Genomic DNA, 27,283 nt, shown 5'->3' with positions numbered 1-27,283 from the left:
ACAGTCCATCCCTATGACCCCAGGCAGCACCAGGTAAGTGTAGGGTCACATACACGAGTGAAATTTTAAATAAAGAGCCCTTTGGTAGCACTTGGGGTACTGGCAGCCTTGATTTGCCTATTTTAGACATCCACATCATGGACTTCATTAAATGTGCAACAATACAGATTCTCTGAGCTGCGGAGAGAAGCAGGATCCAACTTAAATATTTGCGTGTCACCATATTCTACATGTAATTCAATTTTACATCTTGAATTATCTGCACTATGACAACTAAAAGTTAAAGGGTTGTATTCTCCTCATAAAGCAGTGCTCCAAAATCTCTTGTGTTCTTCCTGTCCTTGTTATGTATCAACTTGACACTTCCATCTGATAAAACTACACAAGCTTTTCTGTTGCCAAAATCCTGGGACTGACAGACTCACAGAATGGACTCAAAGTGACAGTACAAAATGCTCATTACAGCTAACATCAAACAATTTCTTTTCATCAGCTCAGAAGAACACAACTGAAAACAGCTATGCTTCAAACGAGACAGCTACAGACATTACTGCTATCTTTTTGCTATGCTTTCCACATCCATTTATGTGTAAACAAGTAAAATAACTTTCATTTCTGCATTTCATCAGGGTTTTAACTTGCTTATTACCCAAATCCATTGGAATCAACAGACTCAGACAAAGACTGCCTTGATTTCTTTGAATTGTCACATTGCAAATAAAAACACTGAAAAACTTAACTCTAAAGGTTAAAAATGTGTTCTCTAGTATCCTGTATTTTTTCCTATAGTGGCATATGGCACTTCAACATTTTATGACACTATTCAGATCATTCTGTGTTTGCCCTGAAAAACCTTTTTTAACAGTTATATTCATTCTCCATTATAAACAGCTTTAGGCTGACAGAGATGGTAAGATAGGATAATCACTGGCAGTAAATCACAGCCCACTCACATGTTCATAAGCATTAATAAAAATGTTCATTAAAATAAATCAGAAGAAAAATAAAGGATATAATTCTCTTCACTATGCTTGTACAGTCAGTACAAGCAATATAGCAAATTGAGTAAGTCAGACAGGGCAGAAATAGCCCAGCATTCATCCTAAGAAGATTTTGTCACTATTTTGCTAGACAGAAAATCTATTACAACAAAATTTATTTACCTTATTGCTTTCAAGAAAAATATCTCAGAGAAGTAGGGTTGATTTGGCTCTGATTATTGCTAAGTGAAGCTCTACCCTGGAAAACTTACCCCAATCTCTTTTAAATCTTTGTCCTGCAACAACTGAAGAGGATCAATAAAATTTTGTTTGACATTAATATCAAGAGAGTCCTTCACTTCTGCCATTTGCTTCATGCTCTCACCAGCATCCAGTAGTGCAAGGCCTGTGGTAAAGAATAGGCTCTTATATCTCAAGATATGTAAAAGCAGAAAATTTGTCTTTGAAAACAGCCATTTCAAATAGGTATCTTTGTATCTGCTGCAGTCCCTTAAAGAGTAAAAAAGAAAATGCAAGCTATGCTTGTTCTCTATACAAAACTGGAACTAGAAAATTTTTGTTCTGAATTACATTTTGGGGTTTTTTTTCCCCAACAGATATCAGAGGAAAAAAAATTTCTCCCTACTGTACATAAGTCATTACAAAAAAAAAAAAAAAAGCCAAAACAATCCAGTATTACTGTTTATTTCTTTCCACAAGAATTTTTCCCTTAGTTTACTTCTCAAATTGAGTAGAGCCATTTTTATATAAAAGTTAAAAGAAATAAACTGCATTTAAGAATCACCCTAAATTATTCAGGTTTGGCAACTTAGAAACTAAAATGCTTAGTAACAGGGATGATCAGCCAGCATCTCTAACAGTGTTATCAAACCCACCTGCAACAGAGGCAGACAAATGCAGGAGCATTCTCCTTCTGAGCTGTATCAACCATCCCCTGATCCCTGCACTAAACTTTCCTTCTTACCTGCAGTGGCCAACTACACAGGTAATGTCAGTAACACTTTGCAAAGGACTTTATGCTGAAATATTGGCAGAGGAGATGCACCAACTCACCAAACATAGAATCATCGCCCAGCTCTCTGCCATACCGTATCATGCAGTCTCCCAGGAGTCCCTCTGTCTGGGGGTAGCCTGTGGTTTTAACTTGTCCTCTGATCTTTGACATAGTGTTCAGCATTCCCAGCTTGGCCCTGTATGCTAAGAGGGACATAGAAAAAAATCAATTTTAAAACTAATCTATTTAAAGCAATAAGTTTTTTCTCAAGCAAAGCCACGAAGCTCATCTCAGACTGGTGGTTTTTTTGTTGTCAGTACCTCATAGTCCAAAGCTGAAAAAAGATTCCATTCAACAATATGGGTCATATGAAACTAGTTTTTATTCCCAACTAAAAAAGCATCATTTCTCCAGGCAAATATTTACGGACACTCACATTCCTTTGAACAGTCCTGGCTGTGAGCTCCTTGATTAGAAATAATGCAGAAAGTAAATGCAGGATAAAAGCACAGCCAAAGCCAACTTTCTCTCCCTCTTGCTTAGAAGAACTTTGCAGAACTCCACACATAAACCTCACAATGATGACCTAATTAGCTTTTATTTGCCTAAAATTAATTTCCAAGTAATAAACAATGTTCATCAAAATCCAACAGCTATTGTTCCTACCCTACCTGGATTTGGCTGAAGGTACTCCGTGGATTTGGACAGGAGCTCTGTTACAGCTTTATTAGTAACATCAATTTTCTGAAAAAGAAAAGTAAGTCTACTATGAACATTAAAAATAATCACATAACAATTGTAAAAGCAGAAACTGGCACTAACATTGTTTAATTTGCAACACAATTCATCCGTGGATAGCAAACATGTCCATTTCATGTAAACTTCTGAACATGGATTTAAACTAAAAGATATGATCTTTTACCAGGAGAAAATCTGGCCCATGTAGTCAGATTTTTATCATTAATTTTATCAGATGCAGAGGCTTTGTGATATTTACACTCCCACAGATCCAGGGGAAGGCTCCTCCTGATGCTCTGCCCCTTCTTGGAGGAATTCCTCTTCACTGTCGAGAGGTGTCAGTGGAACCTGATCCTCTGCTCAAACAGCCTTTGTGGGTGTCTCTCCTCCCTTGGCTGAGCTGACAAGGCTCAAGGACAAATTTGCATTTATCCTTTTATCTTTCTGTTTGGAAGCACATTATAAGGTTTCCTCCCACAGGTAAATCTAAAATACCATTCAATCACTTGAAACATGAAGTATTTTTGATTTTGCAATAGCTTAATATTGAAACATTGAAATATTGAAATATTGAAAATATTGAATAATATGACTTTTCTTACCCTTTCCATCTCTTGAAATTCCTCATCTAACTTTGTTCCTTCTGCTCCACTTATTTTTTCACTGAATAGCTGTAAAAAGATAAATGTAATACACAAAAAAGGTATTGCTATTTAATTACAGAATAAATATCTCAGAGTTACATGATTAGATTAGATTTCCAGATTAGAAAATAGCCAGCATCCATTTGAGGTAACTGCGCAGGACAAAAGTAAACAGTCTTGGAAATTAAGCCCTCCCTTCAAGGGAGACAAGGGTATCTGATACTAATTTAGAACAAGCAAACAAAAAAAAAAATATTTCTCATGCTTGAAGAGTTTATACTCTACAGGCACGACCTACACTGCAGATTTCAGCACAGGGACCAGAGTCTGACTGCAGGTAAATCCACAGTAACCTTTCCAAGTGTGCCTCTGCAGCTTTGTACTTCTGAGAGCCTTCTGTATGCCAGCAGGCTCAGTAAGTCCCATTCCTGCTGGAGTTGTGTGCAATTCTGTGGAAGGAACAGACTCGTGAAAATGCTTCACTGTGACTCACCTGTGAGACTGAGCACCTTTATGATCAAAACAAAAACTCGAAGCACCAGTTTCAGATCTATTCCAGTAAACCTTCTGAAAAGGCTAAAAGTTAACCAACTTTGGTGTGAAAACTCCAGGCTGTCAGACCTGACTGTGGTCCTCACTGAGCAAATCATGGCCAGGAATAAGCCACCAAGCAGAACTCTGCCATCTGCTTCTTGCACAGTACCTGCACTGTGACAACATGAAAGGAAAGCCAGATCTTTACCCAGTGTGAAACAGCCTTTGAAAGCCTCGATCCCTCCACTACGATTTAACACATATTCAACATGAAATTCCTTCAAAAATACCTAACAGTTCTCTGTTTTAATTGGCTTTTATCACTGAAACTGTAACAGATAATGTGAAATCCAGGCCTAGCTCACTGACTGCTGCTGTTCCCCAAACCTGTCCCCAATAAAGTGTTTTGTTTGTCCTCAGCACCTTCTAAAAGGGAATTCATCTCACTGAATTAGAAGGGCCTTGGGGACTTGCATAACCTGAAAATGGGTCAGGGCTCTCAGCAGTGCAATGGTTCCCTGTTCTCAGCACAGCACAGGTGAGGGGGGAGGACACTGCCCTGCCAAAAAGCAGCAAGGAGCTGATGAAGCAGAGCTGGGAGCTCAGCAGTGGCTGACCTTGCACCAGTATCACTGCTACCACACAGAGAACAGTCCTGCTTAAGGGAAAATGTGAGTTCAAAGAGAGACGTACAGCTAATTATTGCTATTGGCTTTACAGCAGCATTCACAATCTTCATGCTTAATATGCCAAGCAGCACACACACTTGTCAGGATCATTTCTCTTCCAGAGCACTGACAGAACAAGCACAAAAGCAGATAAAACAGATGGAAAAGCCCAAGTACCAGTGAGCTCCTGTGGGTCATCATCCTGCTGCTGTAAGACATGAGAGCAGAGAAGTGACCTGAGGTTACACATGGAGCAGGACACTGCCCTGGTCTCTGCAGGAGTGTCTGAGTCCTTGAGCAGACAGAGAAAGGTACACGACAAGGCTGCATGAAAAGCAGGAATTCCTGTCAGGAATTCTGCAGCTCCTCCACAGTAACAGTTTCTGTCTTCTTTCTGTGCACTGTTAATTCCAAAAATAATCAATGCCATTTTCCACAGCCTCACACATGTCTTCTTTCTCCAGCAAGCAAGGAAGAGATCTGTGGTTTCCCAAAAGTCTTTTCTGAGCGCAGTGGGGGAATTACCCTGCTCAGGTTTAAGTTGCAAAACCCACATTCAGTAGCAGCCCATAGCTGTCCCATTACAGATAATCCATTTATAAGATGGTGAAAAACAAACCTAATGAAGTAATGTGATTGTTTGACTGTGAAAGTGTAATCAATAATAAAATTCTAAATCTATTTTGCAGTGATTTGTGGACACAACTCCTCAGAACCAGCCAGGGGATCTGCAGATGCTCTGAAGAAAACCTAACACACACCTACACCTGGGAAAAAAAGTACTGATCATAAGAAAAAAAAAAAAGTGTTAAAAAGCTTTCCTAGTTCTATGCAAACATTAACAATACTGCAATTTGTAGCCCAAGGACACACTTCTCCAATGGTATTTATCCTGAGCCCTAACAGCCTTTGAAAAACGACGCTCCATAAAAAATGATTCCATAAAGTCTGTAAACCATTGGAGCTACCAACAATAAAAACTGGTATAAAGTTCTAATGGTCACAATTAAATTTTACATCTCTACAGTTTATTTCATATTGGTGTAATTTGGAATAGCTGTATTAGTCTTGCATTTAGGAACAAAAAAGCTTTTGTTCTGATCATACTGAATTTAGGAGTTGTAAAACTAGCATCACCCTTCTCACAATTAAAAGTCACAGGATATCCAATTAATTATTGAAAATGGATGCACAAAGAAGACAGCTGCTGAGTTTTAGTTCCCTGACTATTTGTGGAGCATCATTTACATGCTTTCTATCAAGCATGTAATGCTTGAAACATAAACACTGCTTTGAACATAAATGCTTTGAACATAAACAGAGGATGCCCAGCTGAGGGGCTGTGTAGTTATGTGGCAACATCTATCAGGCTTTACGAGCCACCTCCCCAGTGACACAACTGCTGCCATCACACAAGGTGTGTACTCTGAGGGAGCCTGGAATTCCTTCTACAGGAAGAAATCCTTCACCTCCAAATTCAGAACCCGGGCAACATGGATTCAGCACCATTTGACTAGACAGGGCCACAATTCCTGTCAGTGAAAAAAAGCAGTTCCCAGCAGGGGGCCAGCAGCCCTTTGCTGCTCCACTGCAGGACACAACCGAAGCCTTTCATTAGTCCTGTTTCTGGTGAAGCCATGAGCCTTCCTCTGGAGCAAAACCCACACTCAGAGAGCAGCTCTGCCACAGGAAAGACTTCTTCCTCCCAGGTGTCTGTTCACCTCCCTCCATCACACTCAGAGTTAGTGAGAGAAAGAAAAAAGCAACAAAGCTTAATTATGTATATGAAAATACTTTCAAATCAGCCATTTGTATTATCACCTCTCATTTGAAGTTGCACATGGTAGCAAAGTACTTTCAATGGTAAAACCTGAATGCTTATATAAGACCTTTTTGCCTGAAGAAACATTGCAGTTTGTACACAAATGCTCCTTGCTTGTTATTTCTTGCTAGATCCTACTGTTCTTTTTTAAATTGAAAAATTAAATATGATGTTGTATTATAAACAATCTGAAAATCTCTGGTGGGCTTATGTAGGATTTTACATGAAAAAAAGTGCAATAAAACAAACAGGCTTTGAAAGAAACCCCTCCAGATATTATGATTTCTATATTAGTTCTGTACATCCAGCTACAATTCAAACTGCAATCTGCAATCTTGTTACAGTCTTAAAAGACTAAATATTTATCTGCTAAGGCATTTTTATTCCAATAAATTATCTGAAAAAAAGATTTTTCTATAAATCTAATATTCAGATTTTTTTTCACATGATACTTGTCATTCTATTTTTTTCAGATAGTATAATTTTCCTTTGATGTGTTTTGTTATGAAGAAGCATTGCCTCAATCCTGGTGGTGTTCAAAACCTGGAGAAGGCCTTGAGTAATCTGGTCTAGGAGGAGGTATCCCTGTCCATGGCAGGGGCTTTTGGGACTAGATGATCTTTAAGGTCCATTCCAGCCCCTTACCACTCTGTGATTTCATGAACATAGCACATGAGCTCTCCATGCTTTAAAGTGAAATCTACAGCTCACTAAAATTCCAAACTAAAAACATCTCAAGATTTAAAATAAAAATACTGAAAACTATGTTAAAAATATTAAGATTTACCCCTATTGCACAGGAATAGCACATTTCCCCATTGTTATATAGATTATAACAAACAAGCTTCAGAAAAATGCCATATTTTACTGACGTTTTGTACATCATATCCACTGAATTACACTAGTTTTTCATATTTCACTATAGAAGGTTACTGAACATAAGAAGCTGCCAAAAATATCCCAGATCAACAGAGAGCTGATAAAACTCTCAAAACAATTACCCTATTTTTTTTAATATATCCACTGGGTATTTTATAATACAAGTCAATGGGATTCCTGCCAGCCAATACTTGCACACATGCTCTGACCTTCTGTTTCACTTGTTTTGCCCTTCTTTTGCAACACTCTAACTAGGATTGAACCACCACAGTTCTTTTGTTGTTATTCAGCTACTGCTGAAAGAAGTGGCTTGCCAGCAAAACTCTCTTGTACATACCTGGCCAGGAAACCAGCCCATGCTATTTAAAGGCTGAATGAAAGGTATCAAATTCTATTAAAGGCTTAAGAGCTTTTAATGACTCTTTATAAAGTTACAGCATTTATTTTGTTCTGAAGGACTAGCTGCTGAAATTATCTGTTGAAACTTTAATGGGATAGAAAATTCCTACATTTGTCATAAATATGCACGCTGTCAAACCCATGAGGCAAAACCTAGATTTTTTTATTCTGACAAAAAAGCCAAGGCTATGAAATGGTTTTAAATTTATTTCCCTCTCTCTCTAAAAAGGAAGCAAGCAATCAACTGGGAAAATGAATAGATTCATCCCAAAGTTAACACACAGAGAGCCAGGAAATAATGTAACTGTATGGCTACATTTCCCATAGAAACAGAACTGGGCCAAACTGCAAAAATGCATTAAATACCTCTTAAATACAGTACTTAGTACAAAATACTACATTCCAGTATGGTTAACACACAATAGTTACACTTCTCTTAATAAATCATTAAACGTTCCAGTGATTTCCCTGCAGCCATGTAAGTGTTTGATTTGGTTTAATGCAATGTGACAATACTAACAGCTTTCTCAAGGATCTTATTTAAGCCTGTAATAAACAAAGGGAAGAATAAGGTGCCTGGCAGGACAAAGTCAAATCTCTTTGCAGTATTCAAATCCTGAGGGGAGGCAGAGATTTTCTTCTTTGTCCTTTTCCAGAATGCTCTATCAGATTAGACACCAAGATTCCAGCCTCTTTTCTAGATCAAAAGTAGTTCAACCTCAAATATCTGTAACTCCCTGTTTTGTGCTTCCAAGTTCTACTACTATGCTATGCATATTACTTGTTTTTCTTCTTTCCTGATTGTTGTACTTCATATAAATTGCTAACTACTACACTCAAAAAAAAAAAAGGGTTACCACTAGTTCATGTCTTGCAGACCACCAAGAACTTGACCTACAACACAGTTTAATATCTTGTATCCTAATAAACATTTAAAGGCGTATACACTGGCAGAGCCAGCTGCACAAAGCTTGCCACCATGACAGAAAAATATTCCTTAAAAAAAGAATAAAATATTCTTCTTTACTAACTAAGTTAACTGGCAGCTATTAGGGACCCCTGTGATTGACTTCTAGAGATTTCCTAAAGGTCTGGATGCTCAGAAGAAAAAGCAGTGCCCCATGCTGAGGAACTAAACTAAGATGCACATTTTCAAATTTAGATCTAAACAAAAGACTAAAGAAACACGGTACTTGTCCCTTGTACAAAATAATCTGCAAAGGAAAATCAAAGTGTACTGGTACTTGGACCTCTTCTTTTAATTGAACTGACATAGCTCATTCTATCCTAATGCTTTGGAGAAAATACAAATCCCTCATTTTAGAGGTTGAGTATGCAATGATGGCAGGAACTCTGGAGTCACCTCAGCAAAACAAAAATTCTCTTGCTCTGATGTACTTTAAAGAAAAAAGATTTATTCTACCCTCCAAAATAAATAGAGGGTCTACTACAAAGTGCAGATGTTTTTGTCACACAAATACAGAGCACTCTGGCTCACCTCCAGCAAATCATTTCAGTTCATCCTCAGTAGGTGCTAAAGTGCTTTTCTGGACGGAGCCCTGAGTGCTCAGCACCTTGCAGTGTCAAGCTCAGAGGGTCATCACCTTCACATGAAGGTGCATTTTGTAACTTTTTCATCCACTAAATTTTCAGCTAACAGTGGCACAGATTTCCCCAAAGCTTTTGGTAAAATGGTAGAAAAGATTTCTGACAGCAGCAGCAGGAACTGGGTATTTTTTTTGAAAAATTAAGCAGCTGAGTTGGGTTGTAGTGCTATTTAATCAAAATTATGGTGTGCAAGAAGCTGTGCCCTAGAAGTCAAATACTTTTTATTGCTCCCATGGCTGCATAAGTGCTATAAAATATCTCTGAATTTAACAATTCGTACACAGGTATTTAAGAAATTGCAGCTTTCTCTTTTGGAAATGGTTCATACACAATTATAAAACATAATAACATTTTGGAATTTATGGGAGACATGAACACATTAAAAATTATAATCACACTGAGGATACAAAATTCAAGCAGCATTCTGTCAGTACCCATGGCAGAGTACACTTCTATAGAAATTCATGGAAACAAAGAGGTGTTGCATAAAATTGGATGATTCACCCATAATTCATTACCTACAACAAGAAGCTGAACCAGAACTCCAGAAAACTGTATCCATGGCCAGAAGAATTCACATCCTAATGTTTCACTGAAGATGTCTATTCTCATGTATTTAAAGTAGAAACATAAAGAACATGTAGGACATGCTCATACTTCAAAGACATCTCATGATTATGCCCACACTATCAACTTCCTTAGGGAATTCTGATGGACCCAATAGCAAATCTTGTCCCTGCAGCCAAAAAAATTAAAATACCAAAAATATCAATCTCAAGGGCCTGTTTCCTAAGAAGGAAAACATACTTTTTCTACCAAGAGATCTCTGAATCATACAAAGTTTAAAAAATGAATGAGAGTACTGCCACAGTGTTTGTATTCACGAAGAACATTCCTGTCTCACTAATATTTATGAACACACTACATTATTACTTGTAGCTTCTCAGGCAAACAGGAGCCACAAGAAGCTTATTTTTAGGAAGACAGGTGAACTGAGTTACACAAGGATATGCTCCTTAGAGAAGAGAAAGGTGTTTGCAATGCAGCCTGCCTGGGAAGGGGGATCCAAGGGTGTCCCCAAACAACTCTTTCCCACATGGAGATGTTCTGGGAGCTGCCAGGGGAACACGAGCTCAGCATTGAGCACATCACTATTGAAGGGTCCCGTGCAGATCCATGCCAAGCATTATCATCCAATCTACTTCCTAACATGGAGCAAACTCCTCAAAGCTGAGCATGACCCAAAGTGTAGAGAAGCCCAGCCAGGGAATCAGGTGAATCACTTTGCCACAGATTGTGTGAGACACTCATACCTATGCAGACAAGAACTTCTGCTGCTTTCAACTCTTTTATGAACACTTGTGCTGTACCATGTAGTATGGACTCTCCTAACTTAGATCAACTTGTGTAAATAAGGACTGCAGAAGACACCTGGGTATGTGTCAATGCATTTAATCAACTTTACAGCCTTTGCTTCAGAAACCCCATCAAAGAAAAAGGAAAAGGCACAGAGCCCAAGGACATGACAAACAAGGTTACTGGTTGAGGAATGTGTCTTTTCTTGAGAAAGGACTTCCAGAATCCAAAAAAAAAAGGAAGAAAATAGTTTAGAGTGTTATTCATTGAACAGCCTGATTTCATGTAGTCTAAACAAAAGATTCTGCCATGTGTGAGGATTATCACAACAGAATTTTTTCAAAAGAGAAGGGCAGCCATTTTAACCAAGCTAATGAGGCCTTTACACAAAGATCTGCCACACGATGTCTGTGAAGTGGGTGTCTGACCAAAGCTCCCAGTTCCCAGCATCTTTGCAATTCTTTCTGCTGACAGGAACTCCAGGATGCATCAAATAGTTTTTGATTCCTGCTTTTTCAAGACAAAGAAAGAAAATAAAAAGGAAACAGACCTGAGTGTATTAAAGGTCTTGACAGATTGAAAAATTCTGTGCATGTGCTTTAGAAACTCATCTCTCAAGAAAGCAGCAAAAGCTATAGGAACACCTCTTGGTCTCAGAAAAGGTCTACAATTGATTAGATAAGACGAAGTATCCAGCATTAAACAACTAAGTCTTCTGTAAAAACAGGCCAATATGCCAGACATGGTCCTGCATTTTATGGAAGTCAGTAACACCTACTGAAAGATTTATTAATTAGTTTTATATTTGCTATATCTGTTTAAAAAAAATTAATCTCATTTCTTTGACAGTGATACTGAGAATTTACCACATATGATTCATGTGCTCTTCCTTGTGTATTTCTTGCATGTAATTTTTTGCAAGAATTAGGCACAAAATTACATATGGCTTGGTTTCAGCAGTTTTTTAAAATTAATTTAGTAATAGAAACATCAGACATTGAATTCTAGCTCTGATATCACTTTAAGTTGTTCTACAAGTAAGTCTATGCCAGAAAGAGAATTTTAAGTAGAGTCAGGAATGCTGGGCACTTGATGTTCCTTAGTAAACACTCAAAATCCTGTACCCAGCTGATCTAGTCTGCACACAATCATCCAGCCTTTTAAATTAACCTTATTAACCAAATCCAGCCAAAGTATGTGTAAATATAGACTGTGTAATCTAGATTTACAAAGAAGTCTGCTCATTGAGAAGGGTGCTGTCTCTTGCTCTAAGCAAGCATGTCCTTTGAAAGGTCTTAGCATATTTCAGAATATTTTATCCTCGTGATGTAAAGGACAGCTTTACCCTTTCTGTGACACTCCAAAGGTCTCGAGTGTCTCATTAAATGCAAGCCCGTGCTACTTGTGCTGCTTTTCCACGTCTGGATTCCAGACTTTCTGCTCTCAGCCAGAGCTACTCTTTAGCCCTTTGGATGCTTCAGGAAACATGGGGAACAAATTCATAGAGGCTGAAACCACACACCCAAGCTCCCAATACAACATCAATGTCAGGGAAAAACTACAAGACTAAATGCTTGAATTTGAGTTAAATTAATTTGTCCCTGGCCACACAGTAAACAACTGCTAACTCTGAAATGAGAATGCCAAAGTCCCAGATCTTCACTATCTGCCCTGAGCAATGCAATCTTAAATAAAATATTCTATCTGTATTTCCGAGCAGGCAAAACAGGGGAAGTTATGTTTACGGGACATGAATTGTGAGTTGCACAATTTATTTATTATGGGAATACAATTTATTTATTGTGAGAATGGAATTCCAGACTGTTGCAAAAATTAAGAGATTAATGTACAATTTACACAAGAGATTTTACTGTACACAGTCTGTAGAAAAGTGTTGATATCTATTTTCCATGTCAAAATAGATAATAAATAATAAATAAATGGTTTCAAGTTTTCAAATTTTAAATGATAACACTTAAATTCTGCAAAATGATGTGTCAAAGGACATTCTTTTCCATGCAGGTCAGAAGGCCCAAGGATTAGCAACTTTTTCTTTTGCTTCAACAGATACAGGCAAATAATGAAAAACAAGAATAAAACAAAAAAATTACAAGAAGATACAAGCATAGCAGTATTTGTGAAATAACTCAGTGGCTGGAATGCTATTTCCTGTTGAATTTTACACTATTTTTCTTCAAAATAATAGAATTAATCAACAGCTTTTACACACACACACACACACACACGTGCATATACACATTCCCACATGCCCTTAAGTAAGCCAAGAGGTATTAGAGACCTGGATGCTTTTGAACACCCCACCAAGTGCTTATCTAAATCTTTAGGCATGTAAATACTTCTTAAGAGTCTAACCCAAGAGACTCATCAGAGAAGCACAGGACTCAACACTGCCAAGATAGGAGCTCTGTTTCATTTCAGATTCTAGTCACAAACAGCTGAGAGCAGCTAAACTACTACTACTGCATTACTATTACTTAATGTCTTCTTTTGAAGAAATATTTTGTCCTTGAGTTTCATCTGGCACAGGAGAGCAAAGGCTTCTGTTATTTACATTAAAAAATAATTGCTGGATAGGCTGTGGCTATTTTCTTAATCAATCTATACATCCAAATCATAGAGCCATCAGTATACCACAGGGCACGTGCAGTCCAGGGCAGCCTCTGTGTATGGTCTGCAGTTATCACAAAGAGAACACTACAGAAATTGCCAATATTTAAACTATTGCTTGGCTATGGAGTTACCTGTACATGTTTGGACCCATCACTTCCTTGCAAACTACAATGTGTATGGCAAGATCCACAGCACTGTGGCCTAATACATTGCAAACAGGATTAAGAATTCTGACAATCAGCAAATACTTTTTTCACAAAAATAATCTAGATGCTTAAAAAGTACACAAGAAGTTGAATACTCTAGAAGGAAGGCAGACTTGTACAGCATTCCTTTTTTTCTGCAATGAATGCACTGATTTCTTTCTGGAGTCCACTATATGCCTCCTTTTCTTACTTCTCAAATCCCAGCTTTGTACACTTGCAAAATTAGCTCAAGCTGGCACTTCTCTCACCAGTATGACCAGTGCCACAGTTTGCAAAAATGGAGTTTTAAAGAAAACTATGGCAGATATTACTGTTTTTGAAAGGGCAGCATATTTAATGTTCCATAATAATTTAATTCCAAGTCCTATTCAAAACATTAGCACTTTAAATTCTTATAAAGAGGTTTTCTACAATTTCTTCTTTTAGCCTGAGGATTCCAGTTTCAGAGCCTCTGGTGAGAGGTGACCTGAAGTTGTACCAACCATCACAGTTCAGACACTGGAGAACAGCTGCAGGAATGGAACATGCCCCTGGCAAGAAGGGATGTAGGAATTCAGAGCATTCCCTAAGCAACCAGCACCAGCTGAGTTCCCAGGGTCCCAGTGACAATTCAGACTGCTGAAGCTCCTGTGCAAGGCTGAAGTACAAACACTGCTTGCTTCCCTGGGAGAGAGACAGCAAAAAGTGATGCTCCTCTGTCCCATCAAGGTTAAATCAATGCCACAGGTTCAAACACCAGGACAAAGCCTGCTCTTTGTTAGGGTATCATCATCTCTGAGATTGAGAAAGAGTTTGGCTCAGTGCTCAAAAACTGAAACAAGAAGGAGAGAACGGTAGAGCAAGGAAATCACTTCGCCAGTGACACTGATTGTACCAGCCCCAGCTCTGTGCCAGGGCAGGCAGCTCTGTTCAGGCACTCACCTCCTGCACCAGGTTTTCCTGGCAGTGCCCTGGGTGTGCTCACCTCACCTTGCAGCACAGGTGTGCAGAGCTGTCACTACTCTTAAGTATTTCTACTAAGCTCTGTAAGTTTTGTTCTCCTCATTTACTCATCACTGGTACCTTAGCACCTTTCTTTTTTCTTTTCAGTCTCTTTTCACTAACACTGCTTCCATGTAGTTTTTCTCTGTTGCATCACCCCTCATTATCACTTACCTCTCTTTGCCTTAGGTTTCTTTCAGTTTCCATTTTGTTCTAACATATACTTTCCTCTACCTCTGCTGGAGGTATGGCCTGCTCAAAACCTGAGCAAACCTCATATACACACATACTTTTTCCAGAAGGTCTAATCATGATGTTCATTCCAGTGCTCAGCCAAACTCAGAGGCACCAAGAATTGTTCAGCTGTTGTTCCATTTTTATTGCTTAAGTATCAAAAAACATGTTCCCACACTTAGGAGCAGTGGCTTGATAAATTGTTCAGGGAAATGATACTTACGCAGGAAATGAAACATTTTAGAATGACCAGTTACTTTTTGCATCCACAGATGATAAAAATTAATCCAACTTTCCATCTTAAATACTCTCTCTCACAAGCCAGCTCCTCCTTCCCTTTTTCCTGCTAGTGTCTCTCTTCTGTTCCCATCAAGAGATGCATATGCTTTTGTTCTCTTCAGTGTTCTGTTCAGGAGTCATTTATTGGAACACTCTCATGCTCTTTTATCAAAGTACAAGACTGGTTTATCCTGGTAACTTATAATTTCAATTCAAGGTTAAAAGAATAAAGAGTCCTAGGACAGAAATACCGTAGAGAACACCCCAGAGAAGATCATGTACTTGCTGTTATTTTGAGAAACAGAAAATAACAAAAGGAGGAGGAAGAAAACAGCCAGAGATAAAAACTACCTTTGCTTTCAAGGAGGGCTGCAATAAACCTTTCCTTCAAAACTCACCTTTTATCAGCTTTGCTTCCTGTCACATAGATATGCACCCTTTATGACTCCACATTTCATTAAATTTGACCTTCTGACTTAAATTGCAAAAGCACTTTCCCTCAGATGCCCGGTCACCTGAACTTAGGAACACAACAGATAAGCATCACCACTTGCACTGACTGGGAACACTTGCCAAATGGCTTATAAAGCACTGAGTGCCGGGCTCAGAAAATGCAATGCACCTTCATTCCAAATCACCTGCAAGAGTAAAGGCTTTTCATTAGAAATCTGTCACTTAAACAAAATATCATCAGCACATATTAAATCCTTCAGTTTGCAAATGGGACTTGAGTCTCCTCCTGCCTTTAGATCTGTCAGCAGGAAAACACTTTTTGATTTAGGCTTCAGGTGAGACCTATGTAATGTTAAATACAGGTAATGTTAAATACATGAGCTAGAAGCATACAGAATGTTTAATGTAATTGTAGAAATTGTTTTGTAACAATTGTAGAATTGCAGAAAATGTTTAAAGGAATATATTCCACCACTTAATAAAACCTAAAAGGCTAAGTCCTTTCTCTTATAATGCATAGAGTATTTGAGATAATTTTCTTTACAATTTTTTGGACAGAAAAATATTAAGCAATCAGTAACCACATGCAGATAATTATGGCAGGACCCTCAACAGTAATTGTAAAAAATGGGTTTTATTTCTTTCCCATAACATAAAGCAACTTTCTCTACTTCCTAATTAGACGCATTCCTTATTCTTTTTAACCACTAGCACAAGGTTTAAACATTAGCCACTGAACAGCGTGAAAGGAAATGTGTTGTACATGGAAAGAAGAGTAGCTGCCACAAAGACGCTTGATTCCAGCCACAGAGACCCAGAACACCTCAATGGCAGTGGCCCAGCACTTGCTCCAATAAAGAACAATTCAAATACAATTCTTCCCCCTCTGCTCCTCCATGGTCTCTTCACGAATGAGCTGGACCACCCAGCTCAATGATTAATGGAACTTGTTATTAACTTACCCAGACAATTCGCTGCAGCAATATCACTCTCCTGAAATTGGACTTTGACCTCTGGGTCCTACAGGCTCTTAAACCAGCTGAACTGGGGCACAGCCTCTGCTTCTAGGTCTGTAATTCTGAGACACATAGTAATTGCCTAAAATCTTAATTGAAAACCCTATCAGACTTGGCATCCTTCCCAGGTAACTACACTGCCTTTCTGAGTGCACCCACTAACACTGCAATTTTCACTTTAACTGCTTGACCACAGCAGTGGGATGAAAAATTAAGAAACACAGGCTTCACAAAGGCACTTCCAAACCACAGTGCTGTTACACTTGGTGCCTTTGGTAGTTACTGAGCTTTGGAGGCAGCAAAAGCACTGAGAAGTACTTTCCAGAAACCATGTCCATCTCATGGCTAACAACTCGGTTTTTCAAGTTACCTACGTGCCACCTACTCCTCCTTGCCTATAAATTCAATTTGTGGCAAAATCCAGACACATCTCAACAACAAAAATGAGATGGTACATACACCAATGCAATGCTGTCTATGTGCTTAAATTGTATGCATAGATATTGAAGAAAACCATTACCATGGACAAAGGACAGTCTTGTCCATATATGAATAAAGTACAAGACTCTGGACTCTATAATGTGATTTTGCATTTCTATAGAGAGTGACTCATTTCGCACCAGGCGGTGACACATCACACTATTACTGAGCACTTTAGTCCAACTTGTCTGCTACAGCTATTCTTCAGCACATGCATTGTACAACAAAAACTACTTTGTACTGCAAAACCTTGAACTCTTCCTGACAAACCTCCACTGTTTCCTAAAAAACTCGATAGTGATGCTTACACATGCATTTATACATCTAGAAATTCAAAGTCATCATTATTGTACACATCTCTAAGGGAAAACATCTTTGTAAGAACTCAAATGTAATAAACTAACCAATCTAAATTTCTGGACACAGACACATGATTTGCTCTGCAAGCTTACTTAAAAAAATGTAACAGGGTCAGACTCAAGACTGCCCACTTGTCAGAAGAAAAGATACAGGTGCTTTTAATGAGAAAACCTGATTACATTAAAGTCTCTGACAGTAATTTAAATTATTGATGTAAGACTTTAAATAGCCAAGAACAATGATGAACCTGAAACCATGAATCGCCATGCTCCACACTTTTACTTCCATATTTCATTACAGAAATCTAAAATACTGTTCCCTAATCTGTTTGAAATCTTGCTTGTGAAAGTGAGCATACCCTAAAAAGAGAACTGTAAAGCCATCAAAGGGCTGTAAAAAAATACCCATAATGATTATCCTGCCTCACTTTTTAATTTCACTGACTTCTCACTCAGTTCCAAATTCATGATTAATTAAAACATTCTGAGTTTCTTTGAAAAGTAAATTTTGGGGATTTTTATTCTAAACTATGGTCTTCCATCTCATTATGTTGGCAGTTGCTTGTCCAGCAATCTAATGAGACAGAATGTGCATGAGCACTGCAGACAGGTAGAGTTAGTGGGTGCATCCCACAGAGACAGCCCATCCTCCTCAGGGTGGCCAGGACAAGCAGCACCTCAGTGCCTGTCAGAACCATTTTCTGCCTCTTTCAGCATCTTGTTTCAGGTACAGCTGGGCAATATTTCAGTTTCCTCTGCATGGAGAAGAGTTGGAGCTGTGAACGACAAGTTACACACTGCGTGCATTCCACTGGCTGTTACCACATTAACACTTCTTCCTCCCTCCACAGGTTCCAAGTGCAAAATTTCACTTGGCAGCAATACCATTCTAATTTGGCTTTCAAACAATCCCCCTTTCTGAAGTTGTTCCCTGTGCTTGTAAGGAAGGTGTGGCTTCCTTTTGACCTACTCATATATATCCACTGCAAAGATGAGAAAGGGTGATTGTACTATAAAACAAAATCCTTAAAATCAGAGATTTAAATAACCCCTTTACACAATTCCTTTCCAAGTAATTTGAGAACCTTTCATATTACCTTATTACTCCTCACACCTGTGTGATTTAAGATGTTTCTATACTGGATGTCTCTCATGACTATATTTAAAAATTGCTTTTACAAATGCTAATAAGCAAGTGTGAAAGAAGTCCCTTAAAATATTCTGTTTTGCCCATAGTATTGAGAGAACAGGAGAAGTTACACCACATTTTTTACTGATTATCTTGCCTCTTGCTACCTTCAACAATGTCACCCTAACTTGTGTCTCTGTTGTACACCATTTATCCCAGTAGTACTTACTCCAGCTGAGCAGAACTTCCCTCCCCAGACTCTCCTCTCAGCTGAAATAAAGGCATTCTTTCCTCCACTTAAGAAATGTAATCCATCCCTCGTTCAACAGCATTCTCAGTCTTTTGCTGAAGTCTGGCTTAAGCCTCTCAGATCTCACATAGTTTGAAGGGCTGCTTTCATCAGGAGCATCACTTTTACCAACATCCAGCTGATCAACATTCAACTCAAACCACTCAACTGTCCTGTTTGGGTTCCAGGCTTGCTGGATTAGGGATAGATCTTGTTGCCCTGATGTGATATATTATCATAATCACAACGTTCACCATTAGCCCAGGGTGAGCTGGTAGCAGAGATTGCTTGTGGGCTCTCATTCAGAACTTCAGCAAGATACAAATCCCTTACAAAGCAGAATTTATTCTACTCTCTGAACAAAACATTCTGATAATCATTAAGGTACTTTCCCACAACTGCTTAACCTTCTCTAAATCCTTTTCATCCCTGTCGAGACACTGCCTTCATTTCCCTTGCACTGGTAGCAGCAACTCTTGTGTGCTGTGAGCTCTTCCGTGGGTTAATCCACCTGAAAGCTGCTCACACATTGGAGCTGGGTTGATTTTGAGATGGATAAGCTGCCTCTAACAGCTTAGTGTGTGTGATCACACAAGCACCCACAGAGCTGACTCAAAGGGGTGGACAGGACCTTCCCCCGAAGGTACAGCAAGGCTACCACAGCCTTGATTTAGGGTGAAGCAAGTTGCCATGGAATTCTGTGCTGCATCTGACAGCATCCAGCTGTTAAAGCTGACTGCACAAACATTGTTCCTGCACATGCAGTGCAAAGGTGTGTGTACAGTGAGGGGGTCTGACTTCTTTAATGACCTCTCTGCCCTAAATCAGTACACTCTACATTACCTTGTCCATTCAATATCTCTTCATTTCTGCTCACTTCATATGACAGCTGCAATTGCCACCAGTCTAGTGAAAATCCATGTTCTGCCTTGTTCTAGGGAATGTTGGCATATTGTCAGTCATAGTTCTGGAAGAGAGAACTACTCTGATTCATAGCTCCTAACAGGAATTGAACACACTTCATGTTCCCAGAACATTATGTGACCAGTTCCAGCACAATGCCCTGGAATTAAACCCAAAAACTGGATCCTTCACTCTTTTCTCAGGTTCAACTACCTAGCCTATTCCTAAGACGGCTCCCACTGGCTCATGCAAAAGTAACACTAAATACATCACTGATTGTAGCACAGGCCTGAACTCAGGAGGGTCTAGTCAACTTTCAGCACAGCAAGAGTCACAGACCTAGCCACAGATGTAAAGCTGTAGTCATATTTTACACCTTACTGTAACCATAACCCAGTGTGGCACCCTGTAGCTGGGTCCTGCATGAAATCTAAGTTAGAGTTGCTATAGAATAGCCAATTCCACCATTTGCACATTATTTCTGTGAGAGTAACATGCTGTTGTTGGTATTCCTTTTAACACCATTTGAAACAAAAAAAAAAGTCCTAGTTTGTCAAATAGAAGAGATCAAGCAACACAAAGATCATAGCCTGAACATGCAGAACAAGAAATTAAAATCCTTAAAACATGTCAATATTTTTTTCTTCTTAAAACATGTAACTGCACTGCATAATTCATGACTACCCAATTGCCCTCCTGCATTTCCACCACCAGAGATTTCTGCTTATTCAACAGCTTTACTAAAAATCCATTTAAATACAAATCAGCTGATCTAAAAGTTCTTTTTTTTTAAGGGTGAACACATTGGGCCATCTTATTAGGACACCAAGCACTTCCACATCTTCAATGCCCACATGCATGATTAGAAAGATCACTTACACACAATTGATGTCAGAGAGCCCTGCCAAAAAGCAGGAAAAAGTCATGGATAACCTAATTCAGTTTCTGTAAAGTCAGAATATATTCATATCACCTTTGCTGAAGTCACACCTATTCATTTACATTCAACACCAAAGCAGTTTATTTGAGTATCAGTAATTTCTTGCCAAATAGTTTTAAGCACCAGTGCAAACTAACTACAGGAGAAATAACACAGACAAGATGTGGGCATTTTTAACAGTGACTTACAGCTTTAAGCTCAAAGCTTATGTATTTGGGCCAAATATTTTTAAATTTGCTGAAGCTCAAGAGCTGCTAGCACTAGAAGATATGTTGCAAATACTTAGGAGTATTAGTTTTAAAAGTTACTATATGACTACATATTTATCTAAAGTAGGAATTCCTTGGCAGTGCCACAGTTTAAAGTGACAGTTTTAGTGAATCCATTACCAGCAAAAATGTGGTCAGGATCATTCCCCACAGAGTCCCAGGCGAGCTGTGCAGAGGAAGCAGAACAAGACTGTCAACAGAAGCTGTACACAGCCAGATACACCAACAGTCAAAAATGGTAATTTCAAGTTGATTTGCTTTAGAATCAACTTCTCACATTAGCATGCTATTTCTCATCACCACATCTGCATGTTTATCAGCAAGTCTACATTTTACACATGAAAAGTGACAAATAATCTGTTTATTGCTCTTTCAGAATGTACTTTCCAGACAGTAATTCTTACAGAATCCCATTCCACATAATCAAGTAAGAAATTTGTCCTTCAATGTTATTAAACTGCTGCTTACATGTTTTAGCACTTAAGACAAGCTGTGTGGATTTTAAATCACTATAAAATGGACTGAGAACTCCTTCTCATACCCTTACTTTTTACTGCACATTATTTTGATTTAAATGGCATCATTGCTACTTATCTGAGCTGCCAGTCCTGTAGCTTCCTGTGCTTTTGGTACAGTGTGAAACACCCACATTCTTCTGACACACAGTCAGCCCCCATTACATGATACTCAAGGCAATCTACCTGGTTCTGCCGTAAAAGGATGGCGCATTTTCCCTTTGAATCAGCAAGCACATTGTCTGTGCTGCTTGTGAGGTTTCTTGTTTGAGTCTTTTTTCTTTTTTTTTTTTAAAGGCATTTTAGTTCACAGTTTTCCCAAGTCTAAGCTCACATCCAGCATCAGAGCACTGTTAAGCAATGTACTTCCAGTTCCTGGGTCTGCTACAAATGCAACTGAATTTTTAATGGTCTTAAAAGTCTCATTCCTCAAATATTTTGCAAAATCCATCAATGTGCTCCTAACAGCACTGCTGACTTAGCTAGGATCCATGGAGGCCCTTAGAAACACTACCCATGGGAAAAAAGAAAGAAGATTGTCTTACTCTTTGCTAATGCAAGCTGTGTTCATCAAGAGTTGGGAAAACTAAATGGAACACACAAGTCTCAAGCACTTTCTTGTATCAGAAAGTTTGCCATAATCCATGCTCCTTTCATTCACTTAATTGAAAACCTCCATGTATCACAGTGAAAAGTGAAGAAAAAACCCCATAACCATTATTTCATCAGTTTGTTCACCAGGACTAGTTTGGAAAGGAAGTCACTGTACATTTTTTGCCTTATTTTCGAAACTCTATTTCAAAACCTGCCAGTGGTTTTAGGCAGCAAGACATTGGTAAATACAACACCACAAACTCAAATGCAACTGGGGGATAGAGCTCAGCTCCATTTCTAAGAAAGACACACACTGTCCTGAATCTCCATAAGGCACAGTTCTGCCTAGCAGTAAGAGCAGCACTGCAGAAATGCACCACTGACTTCATCCATGGGAGAGACAAGAACTTCCCTCAGCATTCACACAGAATTGACTTCCACTGTTATAAAATTAAACAAATGACAGAGCAAACTGCAATAATTTCCAAGTATAATTTACACACAGAACACAGACCCCTGCAGAATTCCCCCAGGAGCTATAAAGCACCAGTGCAAAGGAGGTCAAAAGGCTCTGTCCTCCTTTGGGGGGCACATGGCTTTGCAGCAAGGAATTCCTACAAAAAAGGCAGCACATCCATCAGTAGCAAAACAAGCCAATTCCCATGAAATAGACACCTTTAACCACAGCCGAAGAGATCACTGAAGGGAAACTCTTAATCACCAAACTGACAATGAAATTGCCATGATTCTTGTATTCCCCATACAAAACAAAGCAATAGACATAGCCCTTCGGATCCTATGTAGTTACTACAATGTACAGGGGGAAAAAGCAAGTAGGGATTATTCAGAAGCTAAATCCATAAAAATGATAAACAGTTAATCTTAAAGGTAAGCAACAGTTGCTATGTTCCAGTGCCTCAGGCAGTCAGTCACCCAAGCAAACCACACCAAGCACAGAATTCATCCTAATATCTTTAAAAATATTATTTTCTTTGGAAGAAATTTCAGAAGAGCAGACTGGAACTGCTGGCTCGGAATTGATGAAAGGTCTTTGATTACCAGTTTCCTCATTTAATGTGTCTCCTTCCCCCCTCACCCTGCACACATCTCTTGTGACCCAGATGCCAAGCTGGCAGGTGCTACATTCTCTGCAGGAAAGAAAGACAAAGCGTTCCCGTGCTTGTGTGTTCTCTGACCATAAAAACAACACAGGCACCAGATTTCACTTTCTAGTTCTACCAACAGGATTGCAAAAGGCAGAATCACAATTCTGAATCAAAATATTGACTTTGTGACTCCCAATCCAACATTTTGTTTATGGCACTAAGCACATTTCTCACATACACACACATACTCATTCTCTGCTGAGGAGATACCACTACCCAAAAATCACAGTTCCTAAAAGATTGCTTGCTCATTCCAGAGGGGTATTAAACACCATAAAGGTAATTGAAAATACCATGTTCAGCCTTGCCAAACTTTCAGTCAGTGAAATTACAGCACATTTATACAGAAACTTTAAGCCAAACTCATATCTACATTTTGCATTTATCAATACATATGTAAAATAAATTTTAAAAACTATAAATTATTAAAAAAAAAAAACTAACAAACTACAGTGACTAGACATTGCATCTGTAGTCTAGAAGTACATAATCTACTTTTGGTTCTGCCACTGACCAGCTCCTTATCCTTGAACTCATGTCACTTTCTAGCACTTTCATATTTACTGGCAACTGCAAGAAAAAGAATGAGAACAGTAAGACCTAGCAGGATTTGCAAAATACAAGGGAATAAAGGGGCTGTTACTACCTAGGACCATGACCACTGTTTTTTTATACTTTATCTCCTTTTTGTTTGGTTAAGAAAAAAATTTTAAAATACCTTCTCTACTTTTTCACCTTAGATCTGTAACCTGACTGCAATCATAGAAAACAGAATTTTAGAACCCCTTGATTTCCTTTGAGTCTTGGATTTCCTAAGTCATGCTCAGTTGTTAAGCAGACTAATTTCACTGTAGTCCTTACAGTTCATTAAACACAAGTACAGCATCAAAAATGCACCTTAATTAGGGTGGTAAGGAAACAGAACTGATTCTCCTCAGAGGCTTGGCATTGTCCTTTGAATACCAAGTATGCAAGGCCAAGTTATTTTTGTGTTTCACGTGCACAGCTGCTGCTACCTGAGATGTTGCAGGAAATTAACTGCTATATTCTCCCATCAATGCATAAAACTCTAAGTAACTTCGATAACAGAAACACGTATACAGTGGAAGGACACCAGGGTTCTAGAAAATCGAATAGAAGGTGTAACCTGATATTTGAATAGCTCCCTTCTAAGTGGACTTTTGAAAAGCATTGTTAAAACCTACAGGTGCAACTCTCAACTAGCCATAAAACTCCAGCAGTGAACAGAACATGAACAGAAAAGGGACCAACAATGAGAACTCAGCACAATATAGAATTAGACTATGGCAGTAAACTGGGGTGAAAGTGGCATTAACAAAAACAGAAGTACTTTGTCCTTAGCATTATCATTATAAGAGCATGTTTGGGTTTTATATGCTTTTCACAGAAGCTATGAAGAATGGGATGAGTTTTATATTTTATTTACATGAGTGTTTACAGAAACTGCAGGTGCACTGCAACTCCAAGTAACTCCAAGTGTTACTGAAGAAAATCTCAGTGCAGTGCTGCTGCTGGGCTTCACTTGGCTGTTTGTTTTTCAGCATTGCAGGATTCTCAGAGCCTGCACTGCAATGTATTACCCAGCATGTGCCGCAGTGACTCAGGCAGCAGCAGGAGCCTGGGATGGAGTGCCAGCTCTCACTCCAACTTTCAGGATGCCTGTGCAAAACTCTACAGCAAAGCCAAGCTATAAAAGGAGATGAATTCAAGGAGAAAGTTCAGCTCCCACTCTATTATGCCACTCTCTATTCTTTTTCAATGCCATTGAGACTTTCATATATAAATATTTTATGTGTAAAATATAAATAACCTTCTTCCAAATAGCAGCTGCAACTCTGCTAGGTTTCTGAGTTACTGCATTATGATCCCCCCTTGCAGGCTTTGGGAGCTGCATTGTTAAAGGCTGCAGAGCACATGACCTCTGCCTTCTGCTAACTTGTACTATGCTGACTGAAGCACTCACAGCTTCTTTCTGCTGCACTTCTGCCTGCCAGGCCACCTTAGCAGCTGATAAATACAACTGTGGAAGTACAGTTATTCATCTAAAAACATATCAGACAAGAAACTAAATTCTGTTGTCCTTTTCATCATTGTCCTTCTTCCACAATTCTGTAAGATTTGAAGAAAAGTAAATCCAATTATCTAATAAAAACTAGGAACAGGACAGAAGCTTTCTCTGCACTACTGTCATGGATTTATCATGACCAATTCACACTGGATGTGAAAGGACAATATCTCTAACAGACTGTATGATAACAGCTTATAGTCCTAGGAAATAAATATACCTGGATGTAGGCAATAAATTTTTCTTTCATGTCTCACTGTCAAGTTCAGGCTCTCCTTGTATAAAGTTTACCAAAATACTTCCTTTCCTATCAAGCCCTTGTGTAATTGACGTTTTTTCTGTATTAACTCAATGTCAACATGAACTTTAAAAAAGGCTTAAATATTATGTCTAGGCTAGTATCTACAACATAACAGAAAATAAAAACAGTCAAGAGAACAAAAAAAAAATCACCAAAAAACACCACCACCACCCCTAATAACTTAGCAACAAAATCCAATCACATAACTTATTCTGTCTGGGGAACAAGGTGGTCTTGATTCTGATCTGGTCTTCATTCCAACAGATCAGATCAAAATGCCACCTAAATCAATGGAGAAAAATGAGAAATCTGGGATATATGAAACAGCATCCCTGCAACTGTTGGTGACAGCTGAAAGTTTAAAAAATATTAAAAAACAGAAAAAGGACATTTAAAAATAGCTAAAATAATTACAGCACTTGAAAAGACAAATGCCATTCAGGATACATCAGAAATTAAACCACAGAGCATATTACTTATATATTTATTACACTAGGTTAAATCACTTTCAGAAAGCAAAAAAGTAGTAAGAGATTTTGGTTGTTTTGGTTAGAAAATCTGCTTCCCCTTAGGCTCTGTCTATAGACAATAAAAGCAGCTCCTGGCTCCCACTCTCCTGGAGCCTCTCTTCCTCCACTGACAATGGCAGAAGGTTTAAGAACCCAGTCTGCAGAGGCTCCAGTAGCTGTTGATGACCACATTAAAAATAAGATGATAATTGTGAATATTGGCAGATGTGTTTCCTCAGAAAAGCATTACTTTCCATTATCTCTGAGAACCTAAGCCTAAGAAACACAACATGAATAATCTCTTGAAAGTGAAAGTGCTTCTATACACAGCTTTCAGCTACAATTAATTTTAAAAATATATTTTAAAATTGTGATTTCCTATGGCAGTATCATGGCTGAGCTTTCAAAACACCCTAAGGGAGTGAGGTTCTGAGCTCACCAGCCTCCAAGCACTTTGAAAAGTCACACATCTTTACACAAGGATCCTAGCCTGGCTGCAGTTTTAGAGCACAGCAGAAATTAGAAATGCATCTGACACCTATTAAGGCTTTCTTATTCATTCTCTGTGCTTCCTGCTTTTCTAAACTCTGAAATACTCCCAGCACACACCAGAAGATGCAGTCCTCCCAGCACCTGGGTTATCCCACATGCACAGTGAGAGGCAGGCCTGCAGAAGCAGCAGGCAGATACACACACACCTACATCAAAAGCTTTCAAACTGAAAACAGGAAAACAGATCTCATCTGGCAGAGGCTGAAAGCGACAGGACACAAACTCTCCCTGCAAACACAACTCTACGAAACTTATTAAAAAAAAAAAAGAAAATAATATTTTAAAAAGGTGAATTTCACGGGAGTTGCACATGAATTAATCAGCCCTGAGAAACAGCCTGCCCTTGCTTATCAGCCAGTGAGAGGTGGTAAGACACTTCAAAGGTTCTGCTTGGTATTTCATGAGTTAAATGAGTTATACTCAAGGAATCATCTTTGATATGTAATGGAGAGAATGGAAGAGATCCTCACTGCAGTACACTTGCAATTAAAGAACTTCAATTTAAACTTATAACTTAAGTAGAAAGCATAGTAAAGAAAATTCTAATAACATGAAGGTGTTATCACTTCGTAACAGACACAGAAACTTGGAGATACATCCCAGCTTTGGGTCTATCCATGCCATGACACCAGGGGAAGCAATCATTAGGGGACAGATAATGGAGCAGCACTGCAGCTTTGTATATTGGAATGTACAGAAAAACAGCTCCAACTCTACTCATCTTGTGTTAGACACGTAACACAAGAGC

The 27,283-nt window shown here is 38.7% G+C and overlaps 1 protein-coding gene across 1 annotated transcript in view; it reads right to left on the bottom strand.

Moving 5' to 3' along the window:
- Window positions 1-27,283, bottom strand: part of SH3GL3 (SH3 domain containing GRB2 like 3, endophilin A3) — a 39,653-nt gene that overhangs the window by 9,320 nt on the left and 3,050 nt on the right. Inside the window, exons 2-5 of the mRNA XM_064389088.1 lie at window positions 3,336-3,404; window positions 2,667-2,739; window positions 2,055-2,198; window positions 1,253-1,386 (exon numbers count right to left, since the gene is read on the bottom strand). Coding sequence (XP_064245158.1) covers window positions 1,253-1,386; window positions 2,055-2,198; window positions 2,667-2,739; window positions 3,336-3,404 — 420 coding nt within the window. The remainder of the gene's footprint in view (window positions 1-1,252; window positions 1,387-2,054; window positions 2,199-2,666; window positions 2,740-3,335; window positions 3,405-27,283) is intronic.

This window comes from Passer domesticus, chromosome 14, assembly GCF_036417665.1.
Source record: "Passer domesticus isolate bPasDom1 chromosome 14, bPasDom1.hap1, whole genome shotgun sequence".
In the NCBI taxonomy this organism is placed as follows: Eukaryota; Metazoa; Chordata; class Aves; order Passeriformes; family Passeridae; genus Passer; species Passer domesticus.
This window is presented reverse-complemented; position numbering and strand designations above follow the sequence as displayed.